Source organism: Pristiophorus japonicus, chromosome 18 (genome assembly GCF_044704955.1).
Source record: "Pristiophorus japonicus isolate sPriJap1 chromosome 18, sPriJap1.hap1, whole genome shotgun sequence".
Classification (NCBI taxonomy): Eukaryota; Metazoa; Chordata; class Chondrichthyes; family Pristiophoridae; genus Pristiophorus; species Pristiophorus japonicus.
In genome coordinates this window covers 26,528,559-26,553,265 of record NC_091994.1, presented here as the reverse complement: position 1 = coordinate 26,553,265, position 24,707 = coordinate 26,528,559, and the positions used below count along the sequence as shown (strand labels likewise).

The 24,707-nt window shown below is 44.1% G+C and overlaps 1 protein-coding gene across 1 annotated transcript in view; it reads right to left on the bottom strand.

The window, feature by feature from the left end:
- Window positions 1–4,858, bottom strand: part of LOC139229170 (RNA-binding protein MEX3B-like) — a 32,691-nt gene extending 27,833 nt beyond the window's left edge. Inside the window, exon 1 of the mRNA XM_070860828.1 lies at window positions 4,253–4,858. Coding sequence (XP_070716929.1) covers window positions 4,253–4,790 — 538 coding nt within the window. The 5' untranslated portion in view covers window positions 4,791–4,858. The remainder of the gene's footprint in view (window positions 1–4,252) is intronic.
- Between the last annotated feature and the right edge of the window lie 19,849 nt (window positions 4,859–24,707).

Below are 24,707 nucleotides of genomic sequence, written 5' to 3'. Positions count from 1 at the left end.
TAGTCCAAGAATCTATGAATGCAACAGGAGCTAGGACTTAGATAAAATATCGAGACCTACTGCCAATTCAGTACATTTATTGGTAGCAATTTAGGCAGTTTTGTGCTGTGTACCCAGACCCAGTGATGTTGAACCAACAAAAACTCCGAAAACTTGAATGATTACGTTCACTGCCAATTTTAGGAAAAGTGGTGTTTCTTGTAGGAATGTCATTTAATATATGACCAACCACTAGTCAAGTTGTTATTTCACATGCTAGCAATTAGATATTCTGATCTCTATTACAAAACGATTTATTTTTGTCAATGCTATGAATCAGTATCAACAATGATAGACTTTCATCAGTTACAGCGAGCAGAATTAAAACAAGTCTCGTTTTCTATTTGCTCTTTGGCCAAGATCACAGCATGCAGCCTGCGCTCTAGAATTTCTTACTAACAACTGTACAATAGCAAACATGGGTTGACTCTCTATGGGCAAGTGCCTTTCCTTTTTCTTTTTTGGTCTCTTTCCCACCCTTTAACTGAATTATAAAATCAAATAATTTTAATTTCATTCACATCTTAGGGTAACCGAAGCAGTAATCATCACCCACTGCTATCTTAAACCATTTAGGTTGAGAGAAAAATACAAAACAAAGAGTAAAAGTTCAAACCAGAGATCTAAATTGTTTAATTAGAAGTACACATAAAACAGCCAGTGCTATAATTTAACTGGCTGCTGTTGGTCAGTTTATAATGCTCTAGAGAGACAACAGTAGGACAGCTTTAAATATGAAAAAATGCAAAGCTGTCAGCCAGACCAGTACAACTCACTGGAGAGTTCTGAGTGGTTAGCTCTTCTTACTTTTTGCAAAAACAATCATGGTTACCCAGCTCAGTAGGGAATTGAACATGCATACTAGGAAGGTCCCAATCGGGGTGCACATGGGCAATATAAATATTAGAGTTACCCTAAGCATCATCCTTGGACTATGGGGGGGGGGGGGGGAAATGAAGGGAACATGGGTAGAATGGGGGGGGGGAGGGGAAATGAAGGGAACATGGGTAGAATGAGCCTGGTTACTACCAGTGATCCCTGCTGGAAATTGCATGCAAGTGGACATTCGGCGAGGACTCGACCAAGCTCACATCATGTTCTCTCCTATCCCTCACAAAATGGTCAAATAGCCCACTGATACTCACTGTCTGACTCGCACATGAATGATGTCCACTTGGACAGAATAGTATCACTTTCAGGTGACAAGAAAAATTGGATGAGGGGGCCAGAAATAATTTATAAAAGCATGTGCGGTCCATTTTCCTCTCCCTTTGTGCACATCATCCATTTTTACATTTTTTTTTAATGAAAAATGGCATGTAAAGCAGAACGAAGTGCAGCTGTATTTAGGAAGCACAAAACTTTAGTGTGCAGCAGTACTTTCCACAAGCTGCGGCTAGTTTTTTTTAAAATTCATATTTTGAACACCAAACATAGAATAATCCAAAAGTGAGTGGCTTTGAGAGAGTATAAATGTCTCAATTTTCAAGTTATCGCCTCCTCTTTTTCAAAGTTTTCCCGGGCTAGATATCAACTGCAGCCAAACTTATCCCAATCCTCCACTAATATTGCTCTGAAATTGCCAGAGAGTGCTAACACAGCCCCGTGCAACTCTTCCTCCATTGGAAGCACTGTCCTTGTTGATAGACGCGAAGCCACCAAGCTATTGCTTTCTAAAGTTACTGTGTAATAAGCATAAAAAGATGGAAATATTAAGAAAGTATTAGGAAATTACAGGAACACACAAGGGTGGGGGGGTGCGGGGGAAGAGAAGAGAGAAATCACAAGTAATGGAAATGAAATCTATACAGTGCATTTTCCAAGAAATGTATAATTTTATGCGCACAGTTCACTGTAGCACCAACCAGCGGTGCCACAGAAGGGTGGTACAACTCTGTGGGAAATACTAAGTAGAGCCCATCTAGTTTCCTCAGGAGAGTACTAAAATCAAAGGAAACGTCAACACCTACCTCCTCAGGGTTGTATGATCTGGGAGGTGGTTATCCACCATCTCAGCCAGGTTTACCAGTGGCAGGTGGAGGTTTAAAACAGTGTGCTTATTCTTGCAACAAAAAGTAAATAACTTTAAACAAATCAACAAATACTTATGGAGCCAAAGTGACATAACTGGCTCAAACAAGAGGAAGCAAAATTCCGTTTCTGGAAATCATCCACCATGCTGATACATCCTTCATCTGAAAGTGTTTACTTAGATGACATACTAAATATGAAAACTTTCAACCACTTATGTGCCAAAAACTACTGAGCCCATTTGCTAATTGTCTAGGATTCCCACGCTTGATTACCACTTTATGACCCTTGCTGGCACTGTATGCACAAGCATCAGGTGAGGGCACAATCAAGCTTGGATGTGATTACCCTCCAATCAAACAGCCCACGAGCGCTCATTGTCCAGGCTCAACAATGAAAAATAGCTATTTGTGTGCGACACCCAATGGCTGCCAATCATATTCCAACATAAGTTTCTACCAGATTCAAAAGAAGGGAGTGAAGGGGCAAAGGGAGGTGGGAAAGTATGGAGAAATTAAAATGCAAGAAAGCAACCATTTACACTGCACTCAGAACTGGATATACGTATGTGAAGTTTCCAAAAGTGCTCAGTTGCTATGCTATTATGTAGCTGTAGTGGTCTTTAAAGGGGTCAAAATAATTATAGCAGTATCATTCCTTAGCGGTAATGCAAAATGACAAGACCTTTTGTTATTTTAAATATTTTCCACAAAATCTAGTTTGGGTACCTTAGTAATCTCATGTTGAAAGAAAAGGCAAAGAACATGTACTTAATTAAAACAAAATGTTAACCAATGAATATTTTCACTGTGCGTTGTAATGTTAAATAACGAGGTTATTTTGCCTCTACATAAAAACAAAACCATATAAAGATGTCCCAAGTACAATTGATTACATGCACATTTTAAGGATTCAAAATTGCATAAAGGTTCAGCAAGAATATTTAACTTTGACGAAAGTGTTTTTTTAAAGCGAACACCTAAAGTATTTTAAGGAAGATTTTTTAAAGTCAGTTTTCATATCTAGAAGCATTTTGGAAATCAACCTACTCGAATTATGGCAATATTTGCAGCTCTGGAAACAAAAGCAAAAATTTGAAACAGCGTTAAATCAATCCCAGACTCCCAGCCTAAACCCGACAGCCTATGATGTCAGCATATAAATCAGAGCATGGTTTGATTCCTTAACAAAGGGAACAATGAAACAGTAAAAAAAATCTGCCTCCATTCACGAAAAAGAAATGCTCGTCATCTTTAATTCCAACACAAGAACATACACTTTCTACTTATTTAACAGTATTAGAACAAAACTGTGTTTGAAGGGAATTTTCAGTCCAACGATACACAATAACCAGTTACCACACTGGGCTGGATTCAGTACATCCGTCCACCAACCCTGCGTGTGTATTCATGTATATATATCCAGAACAAAAGTAATGCAACCGTCCCAGTTTCAAATAAACAATCTTTCCCAATATAATGAGTTTTTTTGAGCACAATAATATTGTTAATAGATTGCAATGGTAAAGAAATTGACGATTTATCTCGGTTGGAGATTTCGTCATTAAACATTAAACGCTCTAGCGCCTCAACTGCAATACTTCATCCATTTATGCTCTGCACAAAAAAAGCTATTTCTGCCCCTCTCGCGCCACCCCCACATACAAACAAAGGAACTGCATTAAACCCAATAACCCCAAACTAGAGTCTCAACATCTTCCAACGATGCAGAAAACATTACCATAAACAATCCTGTCAGTTCCTGGTGCAAAATGGTCAATGGAACCATATCACCTCAACAATGCACTTTCGGAAAGTCTAAGATCTATAATGAAACCATCTTTTGGAGCAATTATCCGCTCCAAAAAAACACCAGTCTGAGTCTTCCCCATCCCAGTTACACACATACATATAAAATATACATATATTCTAAATCTCATGCATTAAAAAACGTATTTTTCCTCTTGGCTTTTTGCTTTGCATTTTAACCTGTGATTTATCAAGTTTCCTTTTATAATTTAAATGCATTGTCATATTTAACAATACTCATTTTCCCTTGCACATTTCCAGCTTGCCTGTGTTTTATTGCTGCTTAAACCATTTGCATCTTCCTTTGGAGGAGTGTGGGGAAAACTTTTTGTTGTAAAATAAATTGTGTCGCTTCCTCATTTGCGTCTTTTTACCTTGCCTTCCCACGATCTCCGCCACATGTTCGGAGCTGGGCACCGGCACACACTCGGTCATGTTGACGCTCTTCCTGCGCCCCGGGTCTCCCGGCATGGTGAAGAGCGGGGGAGGCGGCGGCACCAGCGGCGGGTGAAAGAGCGAGGCGGCCGAGTGCGGCAGCCCGTTCATGCCGCCCTCATCCTCCACTTCATCCTCGTCGTCCTCGTCCTCCTCCTCATCCCCCACCACCATCACCACACCCCCTCCTCCTCCTGCACCACCCTCGCCCAGGAGGCCGTCTCCTTCCTCCCCCAACCCCAAGATGGAGAGATGTTCCAAGGCGAGCCGCAGCGATTTCTGCTCCTCGTCCGTCCCGCCGGCGGCGGCGGCACCGGCGATGGTTCCTCCACCACCGACAGCGACACTGACGACACTAGCAGCGGCAGCAGCGCCGGCATCAACCGCACCATCACCGGCGCTGCTAACGCCTCCGCCGCCGCCGCCGCCGCCAGTGTCGCTGACAGGCTCCATCTCCGAGAACATCGAGCCTGGCATGCCGCGGCCGCGCTGCTGCCGCCACCACCCCCCCCCACCCCCTCTCGGCCGGCTCGGTGTGCGAGAGTGGCGGCTCGCGCTCTCCCCCTGTGTGTGTGTGGTGTGTGTCTCGCGCTCTGTCCGCGCGGCTCCTCCTGCCGCCCCCTCCCCCCGGCTCGCGCTCTCTCCCCCTGTGTGTGTGTGTGTGTGTCTCGCGCGCGCTCTCTCTCACTCGCGTAACCCCCCCACCCCCCTCGCGCTCGCCTCTCCCCCACCCACCCCCACCGCGCGCGCGCACACGCACGAGTGCGCGCGCCCCCCCGCTGTCCTCGTGCTCCCTCCTCTCCCTCTCTGACTGCGCCTCTGTGTGAGTGGCCGCCGCCGCGTGCGCGCTCCCTTTCCTCTCTTTATTTTTTCTTTGTCTCTCTCTCTCTCTCTCTCCCTCACTCAAACCGGGAAATGTGCTCAGTGACGTCGCCGCCGCAAAACAATGGGAACCGGCCATCCGCCGCCGGGTCAAGGGTCAAGGCGCAAGTATACACACACATGCCTGCTTGCTTATACACACATACCCATGCTGCTGCACTAATCACATACACATGCCTAGACACACGCACACAAGTCTGCCTGCACACACATCCATGCTGCTGCACTAATCACACATACACAAGCATGCCTGCATATACACATGCATGCATGCCTGCATATATATGCACACACACACCCTTGCTGCTGCACTAATCGTCTTATTAACAACTGCATCTCACAACACCACATATCAGAATGATGACTCTTGGGGGGCATGAATATGATCAAAACCATATATTGCTTTAAAATTGAACAGTCCCTTTAGACGAGTTCTTAATTTCATGCTTTTGTAAAAATAGCAATTTAGTAAGGGGTATGCACCAACAAGGTTGCAGTTTCAATCTCTGGTTTACGAGCACCTAGGTGGTGGCAGGAGTACTGTAATTGCTGTTGAGAGAAAGATTTGCATTTATATAACGCCTTTCATGACCTCAGGCCATCCCAAAACGCTTTACAGCCAATGAAGTACTTTTGAAGTGTAGTCACTGCGGCAGACAATTTGCATGCAGCAAGCTCCCACAAATAGCAATGTGATAATGACCAAATAATCTGTTTTAGTGATGTTGATTGACGGATAAATATTGGCCAGGACGTTTGGGAGAACTCCCCTGCTGTTCTTTGAAATAGTGCCATGGGATCTTTTACGTCCACCCGAGAGAGTCTCATCTGAAAGGTGGCTCTGTTGGGGGGCATTACTATGATCAAAGCCATATATTGCTTTAAAATTGGACAGTCCCTTTAGATGAGTTCTTAATTTCATGCTTTTGTAAAAATATATAAACTAAGCAATTTAGTAAGGGGTATACACCAACAAGGTCACAGGTTCAACAGTGCAGCACTTCCTCGATATTTGTGCTCAAGTCTCTGGAGTGGGACTTGTACCTACAACCTTCTGACTCAGGTGAGAATGCTAACAACTGAGCCACAGCTGACAGTGAAGGGCACAGGGACATTGGGTAAGGATAGCTTTTTGTTACGTTCTGATGCCCTCCATGGTTAAAAAGCCTGCCATGTATCAAGGCTCATACATTAATAATGACCACTGAACAGAATTAACTAATGCCTTCAGGAGGAGAAAGTACTCCATACTGCATAATAATACATATGGAAAGCATCTGAATTTGGTAATGAAAACTTAATACAGAATAATTTTGTTTTATGTTCAGAATTCTACATTAAAATTAATAAACACAACCAATCAACATTTATTAATATATTAATCCAAAAGCAAGAGATATAGCAAAAATAAAATCAGTGATAATATTTAATCAATAATTGCTCATGTATAGTCTGCATAATTTCAACAATAACATCTCTAATATTTATTGCACTCTTCAATTCAGCACAATTTGGCATATACATTAACAAGTGTTTGAAAAATCCAAATTTCCAGAGTTCCTTAATTCAGTCATGATATGCTTCAATACTTCTTGAATCAGCTACCTTATTATGCCTTCTGAATGGTAGGTAACTAGAAGTGATCTTAGAACAATTTGGCATAATTTTCTTAAAGTTTTGTGTTAGCATTTTAACCTTTCTGACAAGGAGACAAATATAGCAATAGAAGTTTGTTTGTCTCCATTCCTGACATCATAAAACCCGGATGTGTGTCCACCAGTTGGGAGTGGGGAGAATCTGGTTACTTGCCAATTAATTTCTCAGATATAACAATGTCGGGTCTTTTAACTTCATATTTCAGTTAGTACACCAAATATGATTCACATGAAGGGAAAACAAGGCATGTCCCCACTTGGATTTGTCTCTTTTTCATTTAATTACACTTAAAGGTTTAGTGTCACTGAGTGATCTCACTGTCAAAAAATACAAGTAACATTTCCCAATAAATCATAGATAACATTCAGCCACACATAAACACATGTCCTCAGTGTAATATATTGTGATTTCCTAAGAAAACTCATGAATATATGGTAGTTATGAGGATAACATATCCAGTAAATTATACATGAACATTACCAATAAAAAATTTATGTTAGTACATTAAAACGGACAGAATGTGGTTTAAAATTCACATCATTGCAATACCAATTACAGATTTCAGGTTTTATTTTATTTTTTATAAACTGTTAATGTGAAATATTCTTAATGTGAGGACTTAGTTATTAATCTGAATTATGAATTTGTTTTTTAGTAAAAAGATTCATTCACACAACCCTGTACATTCACATATATATCACTATTTCAGCTTTTTAGGTTTCCTCCTTGCTGCTTAAGTTCCATCATACCTATTCCACCAGGCCTGCAGAATAATCCCTAAAATAAAGTACCTAATTTAGAACTGTGGAAAATTTCACTAAATGAAGGCAAGAAGATTTCAAGTTAAGCTGGAATTCAAACCCATGACACTTTAATGCTCTATCATGTATATTGAAATTTGGCTATGTGTTTAATGATTTTTATCAGATATTTTTACCCAATTCTGTGGAGATAAGATGGCACGCCATGAAAAGCACGAGTCTTGGAATAACAAAAGGTCATGGAATCTTGTCAAAAAAGGAAGTTATCTGTTCTATCTTTCAGCTATTATAGGATACATGGGGGTGAGGATCAGTGCATGGATGAAAGGAAATAAAGGGCCAAATACCATTGCATCACATCTTTAGGAACATCTCAATGCGTTTCCCAAACAATGAATTACTTTGAAGTGCAGTTACTTTTGTTATGAAGGCAAATTCAACTGCCATTTTGTACACACAAGAATCCACACACACCAATGAGATGAATTGCCAGTTAATTTGTTTATGGTTGAAGAAGGAATGTTCTTTGAATGGTGCCAGGAGATGTTTAACACGCACCTGAATCACTGGAAAAAGCAAACTAGATTTAACGTATTATCTGAAGGAAGGCTGCTTCAGCAACACAACAGAACGGTACCGAGATGTTAGTCTGAATTATGTCAAGAGTAAATAAACAAATCTCAAAATTTATGAAAACATGATGCAACACATGATGCAACAATGCCAGAACACAGCCTGAGATGAAGATGATAACTTCACAATCAGATTGCTATAAGTTAATATTTCAGTTTGGCCGGATGCATAGATTTGCCCAATGTACTCCAAAGTTTTCTACCTCAGGGAAAAAGAAAAACCTAAGGTAATTGTCTCACATCTTATTGAAACTGTACCTCCTGATGTAAACAAAGAGAGGTGTTTGCAAAATCCATAGAAAAGTTTGAAGTCTGGACTCAATTTTTGATACCAAGTGAATTGAAAATTACATGAACAAGAATTGAGTCTGGTATAAGTTAAAAGATTTGAATTCTAAAATCTCTAATAAGAAAACTTTAAAATCTTAAAGCACATTATAATGTTTCTCGCTCCACAGATGCTGCCTAACTGGCTGAGTATTTCCAGCATTTTCTGTTTTTATTTCCGATTTCCAGCACATGCAGTGTTGTGTCCTTACACACTACAGCAAATCAACACGAGGCACATACTGGAGACAAGGTCACTCTGTGACCTGTACCTTTATTCACAGGACCAAGAAGTGATGACCCTGTGTGGGACCTCCCTTTATATACCTGGATGACCAGGTGAGGAGTGTCTCCCACAAGTTCACCCCCTGTGGTCAAGGTGTGCATTTCTCAGGTGTATACAGTGTACAGTGTTGTTACATAAAGGTTACAATTATGTGAAGGTTACAAACATGACATCACCTCCCCCCAACATGTTTGGGTCAAAGATTGAGTCTTTCAGGCGGTTGACGCTCTCTCATGGAGCACCGCAGTTGGAGCTCTGGTTGTTGAGCCTTGGCATGCGACTTTGTCACCTGTGCTGATTCCGGCTCATTCGGGCTGACCGCAGGGACTGTACATGCTGCTGACGGCTCTTGTTGCTCGTTCTCTGGCAGTGGTGTGGGCAGCATCTCATGATGTTCCTCAGGTTCCTCAGTGTCCATGCTGAAGCTTTTTTTTATTTGGTCCAGATGCTTGCGGCATATCTGCCCATTGTTGAGTCTGACCACTATGACCCTATTCCCCTCTTTACTAATTACAGTACCCTCGAGCCACTTGGGCCCCACAGTGTGATTAAGAACAAATACAGAGTCATCGATTTCTATCCATCTCCCCTTTGTGTTACGGTCATGGCACTCATTTTGGGACTGACGCTTGCCCTCAACAATATCTGACAGGACTGGATGAATGAGGGACAGCAGAGTTTTAAGTGTACGTTTCATGAGTAGTTCCGCTGGTGGGATCCCCGTGAGCGAGTGCGGTCGGGACCTGTAGGCCAGCAGGAGGCGCGATAGACGGTATTGAAGGGAGGGTCCTTGAATCCGGAGCATGCCTTGCTTTATGATTTGGACCACACGTTCCGCCTGGCCATTGGAAGCCGGCTTGAATGGCGCTGTCCTGACATGTTTGATGCCATTACCCGACATGATCTCCCGGAATTCATAGCTAGTGAAACACGGACCGTTATCGCTAACTAGGATGTGGGTCGCAAACACCGCACGCAGTCTCTCCACTGTAGTGGATGTCGTGCACGAATTCAATATGATGCACTCGATCCATTTCGAGTTCGCATCAACAATGAGGAACATTTTTCCCATGAACGGGTCCGCGTAGTCTACGTGAATACGTGACCATGGCTTGGTGGGCCAGGGCCAAGGGCTGAGTGGGGTCTCCCTGGGGCCATTGCCCAGCTGGGCACACGTCGTGCACCTGCGAACACAGTGTTCCAGGTCTGCATCAATTCCCGGCCACCATATATGTGACCGGGCAATGGCCTTCGTAAGCATGATGCCTGGGTGCTCGCTGTGGAGTTCCCTGATGAATGCTTCTCTACCCCTCTGGGGCATGAAGACCCGGCTACCCCATAGTAGGCAGTCGGCTTGGATGGAGAGCTCATCCATCCGCCTGACCTCTTCAGGGCATGCTCTGTGTGCGGGCGCCCAATCCCCAGTCAGGAAACATTTCTTAATCAGAGATAGGAGGGGATCTCTGTTTGTCCAGGTTTTGATCTGGTGGGCTGTGATGGGGGAGCCTGCGCTGTCAAAGGCATCGACAGCCACGACCATCTCAGCGCTTTGCTCCGCTGCCCCCTCAGTTGAGGCCAGTGGAAGCCTGCTGAGCGCGTCAGCGCAATTTTCGGTGCCTGGCCGGTGCCGTATGGTGTAGTCTTACGCAGCCAGCGTGAGAGCCCATCGCTGTATGCGAGCTGACGCATTGGCATTGACAGCTTTGCTGTCGGTCAACAGGGATGTTAACGGCTTGTGGTCCGTTTCTAACTCGAACCTTCTGCCAAAAAGGTACTGGTGCATCTTTTTCACCCCGTAGACACATGCGAGTGCTTCCTTTTCAACCATCCCATACCCCTTTTCTGCTTAGCCTGGAGGCATAAGCCACAGGTTGTAGTTGTCCCTCATCGTTACTCTGCTGCAATACGCACCCAACCCCATAGGATGATGCATCGCATGTCAAAACCAATTTCTTATAGGGGTCGTACAGGGTCAATAACTTATTAGAACAAAGCAGGTTCCGCGCCCGATTTAAAGCCCGTTCCTGACAGTCCCCCCGAAACCAATCACAACCCTTACACAGGAGCATGTGTAGCGGCTCCAGCAATGTACTTAAGTTCGGCAGAAAGTTCCCGAAATAGTTCAATAGTCCCATAAATGAACGCAACTCTGATGTGTTGCAGGGCCTGGGCGCGCGACGGATCGCCTCTGTTTTGGATTTGGTAGGCCGGATCCCGTCTGCGGCAACCCTCCTGCCCAAAAACTCGACCTCTGGGGCCAAAAACACACACTTGGGACTTCTTTAGTCGCAGGCCTACCCGGTCCAGTCGGCGTAGCACCTCCTCCAGGTTGTGGAGCTGTTCCTCGGTGTCTCGAACCGTGATAAGGATGTCGTCCTGAAATACGATTGTTCCGTGTATGAATTTGAGCAAGCTTTCCATGTTCCTCTGAAAGATAGCGGCTGCTGAACGAATGCCAAATGGACACCTGTTGTAGACAAACAGCCCCTTGTGCGTGGTGATGGTGGTCAGTAGCTTGGATTCTTCGGCCAGTTCCTGGGTCATGTAGGCCGAAGTGAGGTCCAGCTTGGTGAACAGCTTGCCGCCTGCCAGAGTGGCAAAAAGATCCTCCACTCTCGGAAGCGGGTATTGGTCCTGAAGGGACACTTGGTTGATGGTGGCCTTGTAGTCGCCACAGATCCTGACCGAGCTATCCGTTTTTAGAACAGAGACAATGGGGCTTGCCCAGTCGCTGAATTCAATGGGCGAAATTATGCCCTCTCTTTGGGCATAACCTGTCCAACTCACTCCAAATTTTCTCCCGCATCACATACGGCACAGCTCTGGCTTGTGGTGCACTGGTGTGGCGTCCGGGATGATGCATATCCTTACTTTGGTGCCTTTGAAAGTCCCGACGCCAGGTTGAAATAATGACTCGAACTTTTGTAGGACCTGTGAGCATGAACTTCGCTCCACAGATGAAATGGCATGCACATCCCCCCATTTCCAGTTCATCTCGGCTAGCCAGCTCTTCCCCAAAAGCGCGGGACCATTTCCCGGGACAATCCAAAGTGGCAACCGGTTCTGAGACCAACATTGCACTGCCTAGCACTGGGATGATCTCTTTGGTGTACGTCCGTAGTTGTGTGTCAATGCGTTCTAGTTTGGGTCTGCTAGCTCCGAGTGGCCACAGTTTCTCGAATTGTTGGATGTTCATAAGTGACTGGCTGGCTCCTGTGTCCAGCTCCATGCGTACCGGGATGCCGTTTAACAGTACTCTCATCATCATAGCTGGCGCTTTTGTGTATGAGCTGTGGATGTTTGCCACCTGGATCTGCTGAACTTCAGCGTCCATTGTTGTGTCCCAGGCATACCCCTGCCTTGCAGACCCCTCTTGTGGTTCATCCACTTCGTAAACTAGCCTCGCTGCAGGCTTCCTGCACATCCTGGCTAAATGTCCACTCAAGTTACAATTTCTGCAGATGAATTGTTGAAACCGGCAGGTCTTCGCAGCATGTTTGCCCCCACACCTCCAGCATGAGCTGAGATTGTTGTGAATAAAAGAGCTGTTACCAGGCATTCCTCTCTGATTGTCTCTTTGATTACTCTTGAGCACTCTGTTTGTGGGTGTCAATGGTCCCATCCCGGGACGTATTGTCCCTTGTGATGGTGTAAAGGTCCGTTCAACCTGCCATTGTCTCTGTTGAGGACCCACCCTATAGTCTGTTACTACCCGGTTGGTGTTGAATTGCCCTTGCCTGCCTGCGGGGTTCTGAGTTGCGTTTACCATGTTAACTCCCTGCTCCATCGCCACGTTGGGAGCAGGGTTACGCGCGTATATGATCTTGGTTTCCTCCTCCCCTGCCATGAAGGTTTGAGCCATCAACGCCGCTGCTTCCAAGGTCAATTAGCTTCCTAAAAATTCCGGCATGACCAATGCCCTCAATGAAGAAATCCCGTAACATCTCCCCCCTGCAGGTGTCTGTGAACTTACAGAGGCCCGCAAGGAAGTCCAGTATGCTCTGCCCTTCCCGACATCAGTGCGTATAGAATCGTTGTCGGGCCATGTGTATACTACTCGCCGGTTTGAGGTGCTCACTGATTAGTTTGCTGAGCTCCTCGAAGGTCTTGTCCGCCGGCTTCTCAGGTGCGAGCAGGTCTTTCATCAGCGCGTACGTCTTGGGTCCACAGCTGGTCAGTAGATGCGCTCTCCGCTTGTCAGCTGCTGCCGCTCCCAGCCAGTCCTTCATGACAAAGCTCTGCTGGAGCCTCTCAACGAAATCATCCCAGTCCTCACCAACACAGTACCGTTCCTCCGTGCTACCGTGGCCATTCTCTTGAGTCGTTGATTCCCGTTTCTCGTCGCCAAATGTTGTGTCCTTACACACAACAGCAAATCAACACGAGGCACATACTGGAGACAAGGTCACTCTGTGACCTGTACCTTTATTCACAGGACCAAGAAGTGATGACCCTGCATGGGACCTCCCTTTATATACCAGGTGAGGAATGTCTCCCACAAGTTCACCCCCTGTGGTCAAGGTGTGCATTTCTCAGGTGTATACAGTGTACAATGTTGTTACATAAAGGTTACAGTTATGTGAAGGTTACAAAGATGACATGCAGTATTTTGCTTTTATGTTACAACCTTTATGTTTGCTGTGTTACTTTCTGTTTATTTATTCGGACAAGAGTTTAAGTAGAATGAATTTTCACTGATCTTTAAACAAAAAGTAGCTCAGAATGGAAACCAAATTGCAGATGGCCACAGTGCCTCTGAAATGAGGCGAGATGTATCTAACTCCAGGTAAATAGTTCACTTTTGTGAAGGGTTCATTTATCAGGAGAAACAAGTTAAAGATTAGTAAGTTAGTACTTAGTAAGAAGGAAAATTAGGGAGAACTTTTTCAACCAGAGGGCAAAAGTTTTATGGAATAAATTACCAGGAAAGGCTTTTGAACAAGATGGCAGAAATGGATTCAAGAGACAATTGGAAGTGTTTCTGGGGAAAACATGGATTGAGGGAGATGGTGAGAAAAGAGGTGGGATGATGTCTTAAAGAAATTGGCATTTGGGGTCAACGGCCTTTTCCTGTTTTAAAAAAAAAATTCTAATTGGGCTCATTGATTTAAGCTATGTTCAAATTGGCATGCTGGACCTGATTGGTAATAGGAACAATTTGTAGACAATAAACACAAATAATGATTCATTCAGAGTGCAGAAAGCCTTTACAGATTCAACTCAGAATGTATTTTAATGATTTCTGTGTATGGTGTGATGATGACACATACTAAAACTGAATTAGCTATCTAATTAGTATTTTATCTAAGTTCCCCATTTTGTATAAATGTGTACTTTTCATTTAGAGAATATTTGGCCTACAATACAAAACAAAGTTAGCTAAAAATCTAATCTTGGTTTCTTTAAGTATGACTTAGATGGTAGGACTTAATGCAGACTACATAAACTTGTCCACCCACAAATCTATGGAGAAATCAAATTAATGATAGCAAAATATTTAACATGAGGAATTGTGCAGATATAAAATGGAGGGCAAACTCTGAATATACATAGAATAACATTCCACTAGTTATACTGGATACTAATTATTTCTGAAGTAAAAATGTGACTTACTTTACAGATATTCAGAATATCTAGGGCATGTGGAAGAAATTATTTTTAAGTTTCAGCTAATTGTAGTGTAGAAACTCAACTAGTACACACCAGACAGATGGGGCACTGTCTATTTGATCTGTGATGTCAAAATTCATTTGGTGAGGTCCAACATTTGTAGTTCAAAACTTGGAAACAGCTGAAAGTCAATTTGGTAAGGAGTCACATTTCAAGTATTAATACATGAGTTTTAAATATGTCATAACTTGAATCTTGGAAGCCCACCCTTGAGCCACAATCAATTTATGCTCCTTGCAGTTAAGTTTTAAGTCTTTTAACAAAAATCTACCATAGGGTAAATTATAGTTTATGATTAATTTCTTTAGATCTCAAGTAATAACTTCAATTATATTTAAATCTCTGACAGCAGGGTATTATAATCCTTTAGAATCCTTTTGAGTTTAGGATCCTTTTCGTACCGCTAATGGAATAGATGCTCAAAACATCTGCTGTTTACGTTACTGTTACCTATCAAACAAAATATTGCATGTTAAAACCTACCTACCTGTCCTAATATCTCCTTAGGAGACTCAGTGTTGGATTTTGTTTGAGAACACTCCTGTATTCGCCTTGGGACGTTTTACTACGTTAATGGTTCTATATAAATGGAAGTTGTTGTTGCTGCTGCTATCAAAGTTTCTAAAAGGTTAACAAATTACTGTTTTTGTTCTCTTATTGGCCAGTAAGTTTATCCAGTAGAGTAACTGAAATAATATAGACCAAGCAGGTCTCAGTTTTGCCTTGGCAGTAGGGGTGCAACAATTGGCCTCGGTGCCTGAGTTAGGGAGGGGAACAATCTGCCAGGGTTCCTGCTTCTAATTGCTATGCAGCAATTCCTGCTTGAAATACATGCTGAGTGAGGACAAGATCTAGGGTTGGGTATGACATTCCCTTCATTCAAATAGCCTTCTGACACTGTCACACATGAACAATGGATACTTGAGTGACGGACTGAAAGGTGCTTTGTGCCCAATGAACCATACCCCAGCAAGGAGTTGATGCAAGGAGCAGAGAAAATTGGTTCAGAAAAATTGACAAGCAATACGTGACATTTATTTTGTATTTCCAAAGGATTGTTGGTTTCTTAAAATAGAACTAATTAGAATATGATTACTACAGCAAACTTCATAACTAGTAGTTGAAGTGTTAATAATGTCAATATTGTGATTTTGTATTTTACACTAGAGATTCTACTTGGGTTCAGTGTTACCAACTACTCCCGTAAGTGGACCGCATGTTCCCTATGAACTGGACTGTGTCTTTACCTACTCAATATCTAGGTTGAGTAATAACCCATGAATTGAACAGTGAGCTCTTACAATTGTATGTTGGTTTACCAAAATATATCATAAGTGGATTGAACATGCCTTCTAACAGATCAAAAGCCAGGATAAAAACCAACAATTATTTATATGAAGTAAGCAAATGAACAGTAACCAATGCAAACTAGTGCAATTACAACTTTTCCTATCTTTCACGGTAAAATATTTAAAAATAAAAACGCTTTTCCTGGGGTATTCTTCAACATAACTTGATCCCGAACAACTGTGGCACAGTGCAACCATTGAGTGAAGTTAACCAGTTGATCTGCTGCAATAGGACTGGAATGACAAGCTAAACTCAGGAAATAGCAGATAATCCTCTAATTACTAGACAGAACTGACAATAAAAGAGATTCCAGCCAATTATTGACACCTTCTCACAGGTGTCAGACACAACTGCCAATTAGAACCAGGATGCATGATGCTTTGATCTGTGTCCGTTCACATAGCTAACCTATTTCATGATCTGGGCTAAGTTCTATAAATGCATGCAACAGTTGACAATTAATATATTGGTGCGAAAATTGCGGTTGGAGGCTTCCTGCAGACGGATGACTGCGACCAAAAATGTTTTAATGTAAATACCTGCTGGTCCCGGAGGAACGTAGACTTGCGCCCCGTACAGTCCAGCGTACAGGCCCATGTCTTCTCAGAGCATATGCACATCCTGGGATCACGTGGACCTGGACCACCAATCACAATGTAGTATTCTCATTCATAGTAATGAGAGCTCCGAGCTCTAACCCTAACCCTAACCTTAAATGGGAGCTCCGAGCTCCCATTACTATCAATGAGAATACCCATAAAATTAAATAAAACACCAACATAAATTAACAAAACACTTCACTTTTATAAAATTAATAGAAATTGCAGTAAATTAAATGTTTTAGAGAAAAATGTATTTTTGTGAATTAAAAAAATGTTTTAATAGTGTTCAAAATAAACTTACCTTCATAGTCAGGGTTTTTAATATAAAAATAAGTGATGACATTTATTTTTTCTATGTTTTAAAACTCTTATGCTGGTTAAAGTAGGCTATATGCCTGCTTTTACCAGGCATGAGTTTGAAGGACAATCGCTGAGCAAGAGGTGGGCAAATAGCCCAAATCTCTGACCGCAAATGTCCTTCTTTCAGGGATGTGTGCGATTTGACAGATCGCAAAAGCCAGTTCTCGAGGCGGTGGGGGGAGGTGTGTGGGTTCAGAGAGCGGATATGATGCGGGAGATGGACACTTTCCCACCCTGTTGGGATAATTCCTTATCCAGTTAATTACAGAGTTGAAAAACTAGAGAGTAAAATGACTGACAATTAACTTAAATTGTTATTGTTTCAAAACATTAAGCTTAAGGCGACGTACAGAGCAGAAGACGCAGCCCTACATCTGCAAATTCAGGTAAAGAACCCACCCTGGAATCATGAGCGATATCCTACCAGGTCCATTCATGGTAACTTTTCTTGAAGGTTCTTAAAGTTCCTACTAAGTGAAATTTTATGCCCCTCTTTATACCATGTTAAAACAATTCCTCATTTTCCAATTCTTGCCGAGTTTAACTTTGGGCATTTTATGTCCTGTGTCAGCTCTGGCTCAGTGGGTAGTGTTATGTATGTATGTAGACCTTATCCAAATGTTAGATTTGCCACCAGGAGACACACCTGTGGGAGTCCTAAGGGTTACCTGTGCACCCTGGGGCAAGCAGGTATAAAAGGTGACTCACCATGCTGCTTCCTCTAGAGTCTGAAATAAGGAGACCAAGGTCACAACAGTTTGAGTTTGCGATATAGTCCTGTGGATTTATTCTGAACATAACAAATTGGCGACGAGGATGGGATCATGAACTTTCATGCGGTAATGGCTGCCGTTGGTATTCTTAAAGAGATTTGTTGAGGGTGATGTTTGGGAAGCCTTCGTTGATCGCCTCGACCAGTACTTTGTGGCCAACGAATTGGACAAGGCTGAGACGGCGGCCAAGCGCAGGGCAATTTTCCTCACCATATGTGGGTCATTGGTATATGGCCTCCTAAAGAATTTGCTGGCACCGGTCAAAATTACGGACAAATCTTACACAGAGCTGTGTACGCTGGCTAAGGAACATCTCAAGCCAGAGGAGAGCATCCTGATGGCCAGGTGCCGCTTTTACACGCACTGTCGCTCCGAGGGCCGGAACGTGGCGAGTTTTGTGGCCAACCTAAGATGCCTTGCGGGGCAGTGCAACTTTGCAGGATCCTTGGGGGAAATATTGCGGGACTTTTTCGTGCTTGGAATTGGCCACGAGGGCATCCTTCGCAAATGCTGTCTGCAGAATCCCTAGATCTAAGCAAGACCATCATGATAGCCCAAGCCTTCATATCCAGGAGCAATAACATGAAACAGATATCTTCACAGAATCAAAGCTCACCGGCGAGCACCGTGCACAAAATAATGTTTGCAGCAGGCAGAACAGCACAGGGCAGGGCCCACCGGATTGCAGAGGCCAGACCTAGGCCTAGAGTGACTCAGAGTCCGCCTTGGGGTGTGAATGTGTATTAATTAGCACCATGTTGGTGCTGTGGGGGCAGCCATAGAGCTCATCAATGTTGATTCAAGCCCTATGTGTGCAAGGGCTGTGGAACAAGGGGCACCTCCAGCAAATGTGCAAACAATCTCTGACTCACCATGTGGCAGAGTCAGGAGAGGACGACCGATCCAGCGAGGATCACGATGAATGAGCAGAAGAGGCAATTGAACCTGATGAAGAGGAAGTATATGGGATACACACCTTTACCACCAAAAGTCCTCCGATATGTTAAAAGTTGAACTTAACGACACTCCAGTCTCCATGGAACTAGACATGGGGGCGAGTCAGTCATGAGCCAGAAGGCTTTCGAGAGGCTGTGGAGCAACGAAGCCTAGCGACCCAAACTGATCCCGATTCAGGCAAAGCTGCGCACCGACACCAAGGAACTGATACCAGTGCGGACATAAGAGTATTCCATGAGGGAGCAGTGCACGAATTACCATGGTGGATTGTTTCAGGTGATGGGCCAACGCTGCTTGGCAGGAGGTGGATGGGGAAGATTCGAAGGAACTGGGAAGACATCTGCGTACCCCCTCCGGTGAACAAGGCCTCCCTTTCCCAAAGGCCGAGCGAACCCCCTCTTCCAGCTGAACCAGGCATCGAAGTGCAGATCTCCGAGGCACAGGCCGTTCGTCACAACCATGAGGAGGTAAAGTTCAACTGAGCAGAGGTACAGGCACGGTAACCACCACCCGAAGCCGACGACCCCTTCGCAACGATGTGGGACTCCGGCCGAAACGGTCCGAATGCGTCTTCCCGATGCCAGAGGCAAAATAACTGGGGAGGAAGATCACGGCAGTCGGCATCACGGACGAGAGGGCGTCCAGACCATGGGATGAAGGTGCGCCCAGACCATGGGACGAGAGAGTGTCCAGGCCACAGGACGAGAGAGCGTCCAGACCACGGGACAAGAGAGCATCCAGGCCACGGGAGGCTGCCGCAACGGAATGAAGGAATGTGTCGCTCAGCAAAGAGAACGACTGGGTTTGGGGCAAAGGTAAAGGGGTGGGCGCTGTGAAGGCCAGGAACCCACCACGTTCAAATAAATTGTGTGCATCATGGAACCCGTGCAAGCTAGAAGCATAGAAACAGAAAATAGGTGCAGGAATAGGCCCTTCGAGCCTGCACCACCATTCATTAAGATCATGGATGATCATTCACCTCAGTACCCCTTTCCTGCTTTCTCTCCATACCCCTTGATCCTTTTAGCCGTAAGGGCCATATCTAACTCCCTCTTGAATATATCCAATGAACTGTCATCAACAACTCTCTGTGGTAGGGAATTCCACAGGTTAACAACTCTCTGAGTGAAGAAGTTTCTCCTCATCTCAGTCCTAAATGTCTTACCCCTTATCCTTAGACTGTGTCCTCTGGTTCTGGACTTCCCCAACATCGGGAACATTCTTCCTGCATCTCACCTGTCCAGTCCCGTCAGAATTTTACATGTTTCTATGAGATCTCCTCTCATTCTTCTAAACTCCAGTGAATACAGGCCCAATCGATCCAGTCTCTCCTCATATGTCAGTCCTGCCATCCCGGGAATCAGTCTGATGAACTTTCATTGCACTCCCTCAACAGCAAGAATGTTCTTCCTCAGATTAGAAGACCAAAACTGAACACAATATTCCAGGTGAGGCCTCACCAAGGCCCTGTATAACTGCAGTAAGACCTCCTTGTTCTTACACTCAAATCCCCTAGCTATAAAGGCCAACATGCCATTTTCCTTTTTCACCGCCTGCTGTACCTGCATGCTAACTTTCAGTGACTGATGAACCATGACACCCAGGTCTCATTGTACCTCCCCTTTTCCTAATCTGCTGCCATTCAGATAATATTCTGCCTTCGTGTTTCTGCCCCCAAAGTGGATAACCTCACATTTATCCACATTATACTGCATCTGCCATGCATTTGCCCACTCACCTAACCTGTCCAAGTCATCCTGCAGCCTCTTAGCATCCTCCTCACAGCTCACACTGCCACCCAGCTGAGTGTCATCTGCAAACTTGGAGATATTACACTCAATTCCTTCATCTAAATCATTAATGCATATTGTAAAGAGCTGGGGTCCCAGCACTGAGCCCTGCGGCACCCCACTAGTCACTGACTGCCATTCTGAAAAGGACCCGTTTATCCCGACTCTCTGCTTCCTGTCTGCCAACCAGTTCTCTATCCCCGTCAGTACATTACCCCCAATACTATGTGCTTTAATTTTGCACACCAATCTCTTGTGTGGGACCTTGTCAAAAGCCTTTTGAAAGTCCAAATTCACCACATCCACAGGTTCTCCCTTGTCCACTCTACTAGTTACATCCTCAAAAAATTCCAGAAGATTTGTCAAGCATGAATCCATGCTGACTTGGACTGATCCTGTCACTGCTTTCCAAATGCGCTGCTATTTCATCTTTAATAATTGATTCCAACATTTTCCCCACTACTGATGTCAGTCTAACCGGTCTGTAATTACCCGTTTTCTCTCTCCCTCCTTTTTAAAAAAGTGTTACATTAGCTACCCTCCAGTCCATAGGAACTGATCAAGATTCGATAAACTGTTGGAAAATGATCACCAATGCATCCACTATTTCTAGGGCCACTTCCTTAAGTACTCTGGGTTGCAGACTATCAGGCCTCGGGGATTTATCGGCCTTCAATCCCATCAATTTCCCTAACACAATTTCCCGCCTAATAAGAATACCCTTCATTTCCTTCTTCTCACAGACCCTTTCCCACCGAGTATTTCCAGAAGGTTATTTATGTCTTCCTTCGTGAAGACAGAACCAAAGTATTTGTTCAACTGATCTGCAATTTCTTTGTTCCCCATTATAAATTCACCTGAATCCGACTGCACGAGACCTACGTTTGTCTTTACTAATCTTTTTCTCTTCACATATCTATAGAAGCTTTTGCAGTCAGTTTTTATGTTCCCGGCAAGCTTCCTCTCATACTCTATTTCCCCCCTCCTAATTAAACCCTTTGTTCTTCTCTGCTGAATTCTAAATTTCTCCCAGTCCTCAGGTTTGCTGCTTTTTCTGGCCAATTTATATGCCTCTTCCTTGGATTTAACACTATCCTTAATTTCCCTTGTTAGCTACGGTTGAACCACCTTCCCCGTTTTATTTTTACTCCAGACAGGGATGTACAATTGTTGAAGTTCATCCATGTGATCTTTAAATGTTTGCCATTGCCTATCCACTGCCAACCCTTTAAGTATCATTTGCCAGTCTATTCTAGCCAATTCACGTCTCATACCATCGGAGTTATCTTTTCTTCAGTTCAGGAACCTAGTCTCTGAATTAACTGTGTCACTCTCCATCTTAATAAAGAATTCTACCATATTATGGTCACTCTTCCCCAAGGGGCCTCGCACAACAAGATTGCTAATTAGTCCTTTCTCATTGCACATCACCCAGTCTAGGATAGCCAGCCCTCTACGCTGCCAATGATGTACCATTGTATGGGGTTGGGGGTGCGTTACAATAAGCCAAAGTAGCAGGCGAACACCAACCGGTCGTATATGTATCTGACAAAGTACTTGTAACAAGTGATGTGTTATTGCATGGGGTCAGGTGTGTTGTACAGCAAGCCAAAGTAGCGGGCGAACCCCAACCAGTTGGATATGTATCTAACAAAGTATTCGTAGCAAGTGAGATGTTACCGCATGGGGTTGGAAGTGTTGTGCAGCAAGCAAAAGTAGTGGGCGAGTCCAAAACGATTGAACATGTATCAAATAAGTTAAACAAAGCAGCAGCCTGTGTTCACGGGACTAAAGAGACGTATCAAAGAGTGTCCCAATATGTGCTTGAGTCAGACAAGCTGCTCATCCCACAAGCTTGGGAGTGCAGAGGCACCATTATCATAGAAACATAGAAACATAGAAAATAGGTGCAGGAGTAGGCCATTCGGCCCTTCTAGCCTGCACCGCCATTCAATGAGTTCATGGCTGAACATTCAACTTCAGTACCCCATTCCTGCTTTCTCGCCATACCCCTTGATCCCCCGAGCAGTAAGGACCTCATCTAACTCCTTTTTGAATATATTTAGTGAATTGGCCTCAACAACTTTCTGTGGTAGAGAATTCCACAGGTTCACCACTCTCTGGGTGAAGAAGTTCCTCCGCATCTCGGTCCTAAATGGCTTACCCCTTATCCTTAGACTGTGACCCCTGGTTCTGGACTTCCCCAACATTGGGAACATTCTTCCTGCATCTAACCTGTCTAACCCCGTCAGAATTTTATATGTTTCTATGAGGTCCCCTCTCATTCTTCTGAACTCCAGTGAATACAAGCCCAGTTGATCCAGTCTTTCTTGATAGGTCAGTCCCGCCATCCCGGGAATCAGTCTGGTGAATCTTCGCTGCACTCCCTCAATAGCAAGAATGTCCTTCCTCAGGTTAGGAGACCAAAACTGTACACAATACTCCAGGTGTGGCCTCACCAATGCCCTGTACAACTGTAGCAACACCTCCCTGCCCCTGTACTCAAATCCCCTTGCTATGAAGGCCAACATGCCATTTGCTTTCTTAACCGCCTGCTGCACCTGCATGCCAACCTTCAATGACTGATGTACCATGACACCCAGGTCTCTTTGCACCTCCCCTTTTCCTAATCTGTCACCATTCAGATAATAGTCTGTCTCTCTGTTTTTACCACCAAAGTGGATAACCTCACATTTATCCACATTATACTTCATCTGCCATGCATTTGCCCACTCACCTAACCTATCCAAGTCGCTCTGCAGCCTCACAGCATCCTCCTCGCAGCTCACACTGCCACCCAACTTAGTGTCATCCGCAAATTTGGAGATACTACATTTAATCCCCTCATCTAAATCATTAATGTACAGTGTAAACAGCTGGGGCCCCAGCACAGAACCTTGCGGTACCCCACTAGTCACTGCCTGCCATTCTGAAAAGTACCCATTTACTCCTACTCTTTGCTTCCTGTCTGACAACCAGTTCTCAATCCATGTCAGTACACTACCCCCAATCCCATGTGCTCTAACTTTGCACATCAATCTCTTGTGTGGGACCTTGTCAAACGCCTTCTGAAAGTCCAAATATACCACATCAACTGGTTCTCCCTTATCCACTCTACTGGAAACATCCTCAAAAAATTCCAGAAGATTTGTCAAGCATGATTTCCCTTTCACAAATCCATGCTGACTTGGACCTATCATGTCACCTCTTTCCAAATGCACTGCTATGACATCCTTAATAATTGATTCCATCATTTTACCCACTACCGATGTCAGGCTGACCGGTCTATAATTCCCTGTTTTCTCTCTCCCTCCTTTTTTAAAAAGTGGGGTTACATTGGCTACCCTCCACTCCATAGGAACTGATCCAGAGTCAATGGAATGTTGGAAAATGACTGTCAACGCATCCACTATTTCCAAGGCCACCTCCTTAAGTACTCTGGGATGCAGTCCATCAGGCCCTGGGGATTTATCGGCCTTCAATCCCATCAATTTCTCCAACACAATTTCCCGGCTAATAAGGATTTCCCTCAGTTCCTCCTCCTTACTAGACCCCCCGACCCCTTTTATAACCGGAAGGTTGTTCGTGTCCTCCTTCGTGAATACCGAACCAAAGTACTTGTTCAATTGGTCCGCCATTTCTTTGTTCCCCGTTATGACTTCCCCTGATTCTGACTGCAGGGGACCTACGTTTGTCTTTACTAACCTTTTTCTCTTTACATATCTATAGAAACTTTTGCAATCCGTCTTAATGTTCCCTGCAAGCTTCTTCTCATACTCCATTTTCCCTGCCCTAATCAAACCCTTTGTCCTCCTCTGCTGAGTTCTAAATTTCTCCCAGTCCCCAGGTTCGCTGCTATTTCTGGCCAATTTGTATGCCACTTCCTTGGCTTTAATACTATCCCTGATTTCCCTTGATAGCCACGGTTGAGCCACCTTCCCTTTTTTATTTCTATGCCAGACAGGAATGTACAATTGTTGTAGTTCATCCATGCGGTCTCTAAATGTCTGCCATTGCCCATCCACAGTCAACCCCTTAAGTATCATTCGCCAATCCATCTCAGCCAATTCACGCCTCATACCTTCAAAGTTAGCCTTCTTTAAGTTCTGGACCATGGTCTCTGAATTAACTGTTTCATTCTCCATCCTAATGCAGAATTCCACCATATTATGGTCACTCTTCCCCAAGGGGCCTCGCACAACGAGATTGCTAATTAATCCTTTCTCATTACATAACACCCAGTCTAAGATGGCCTCCCCCCCTAGTTGGTTCCTCGACATATTGGTCTAAAAAACCATCCCTTATGCACTCCAGAAAATCCTCCTCCACCGTATTGCTTCCAGTTTGG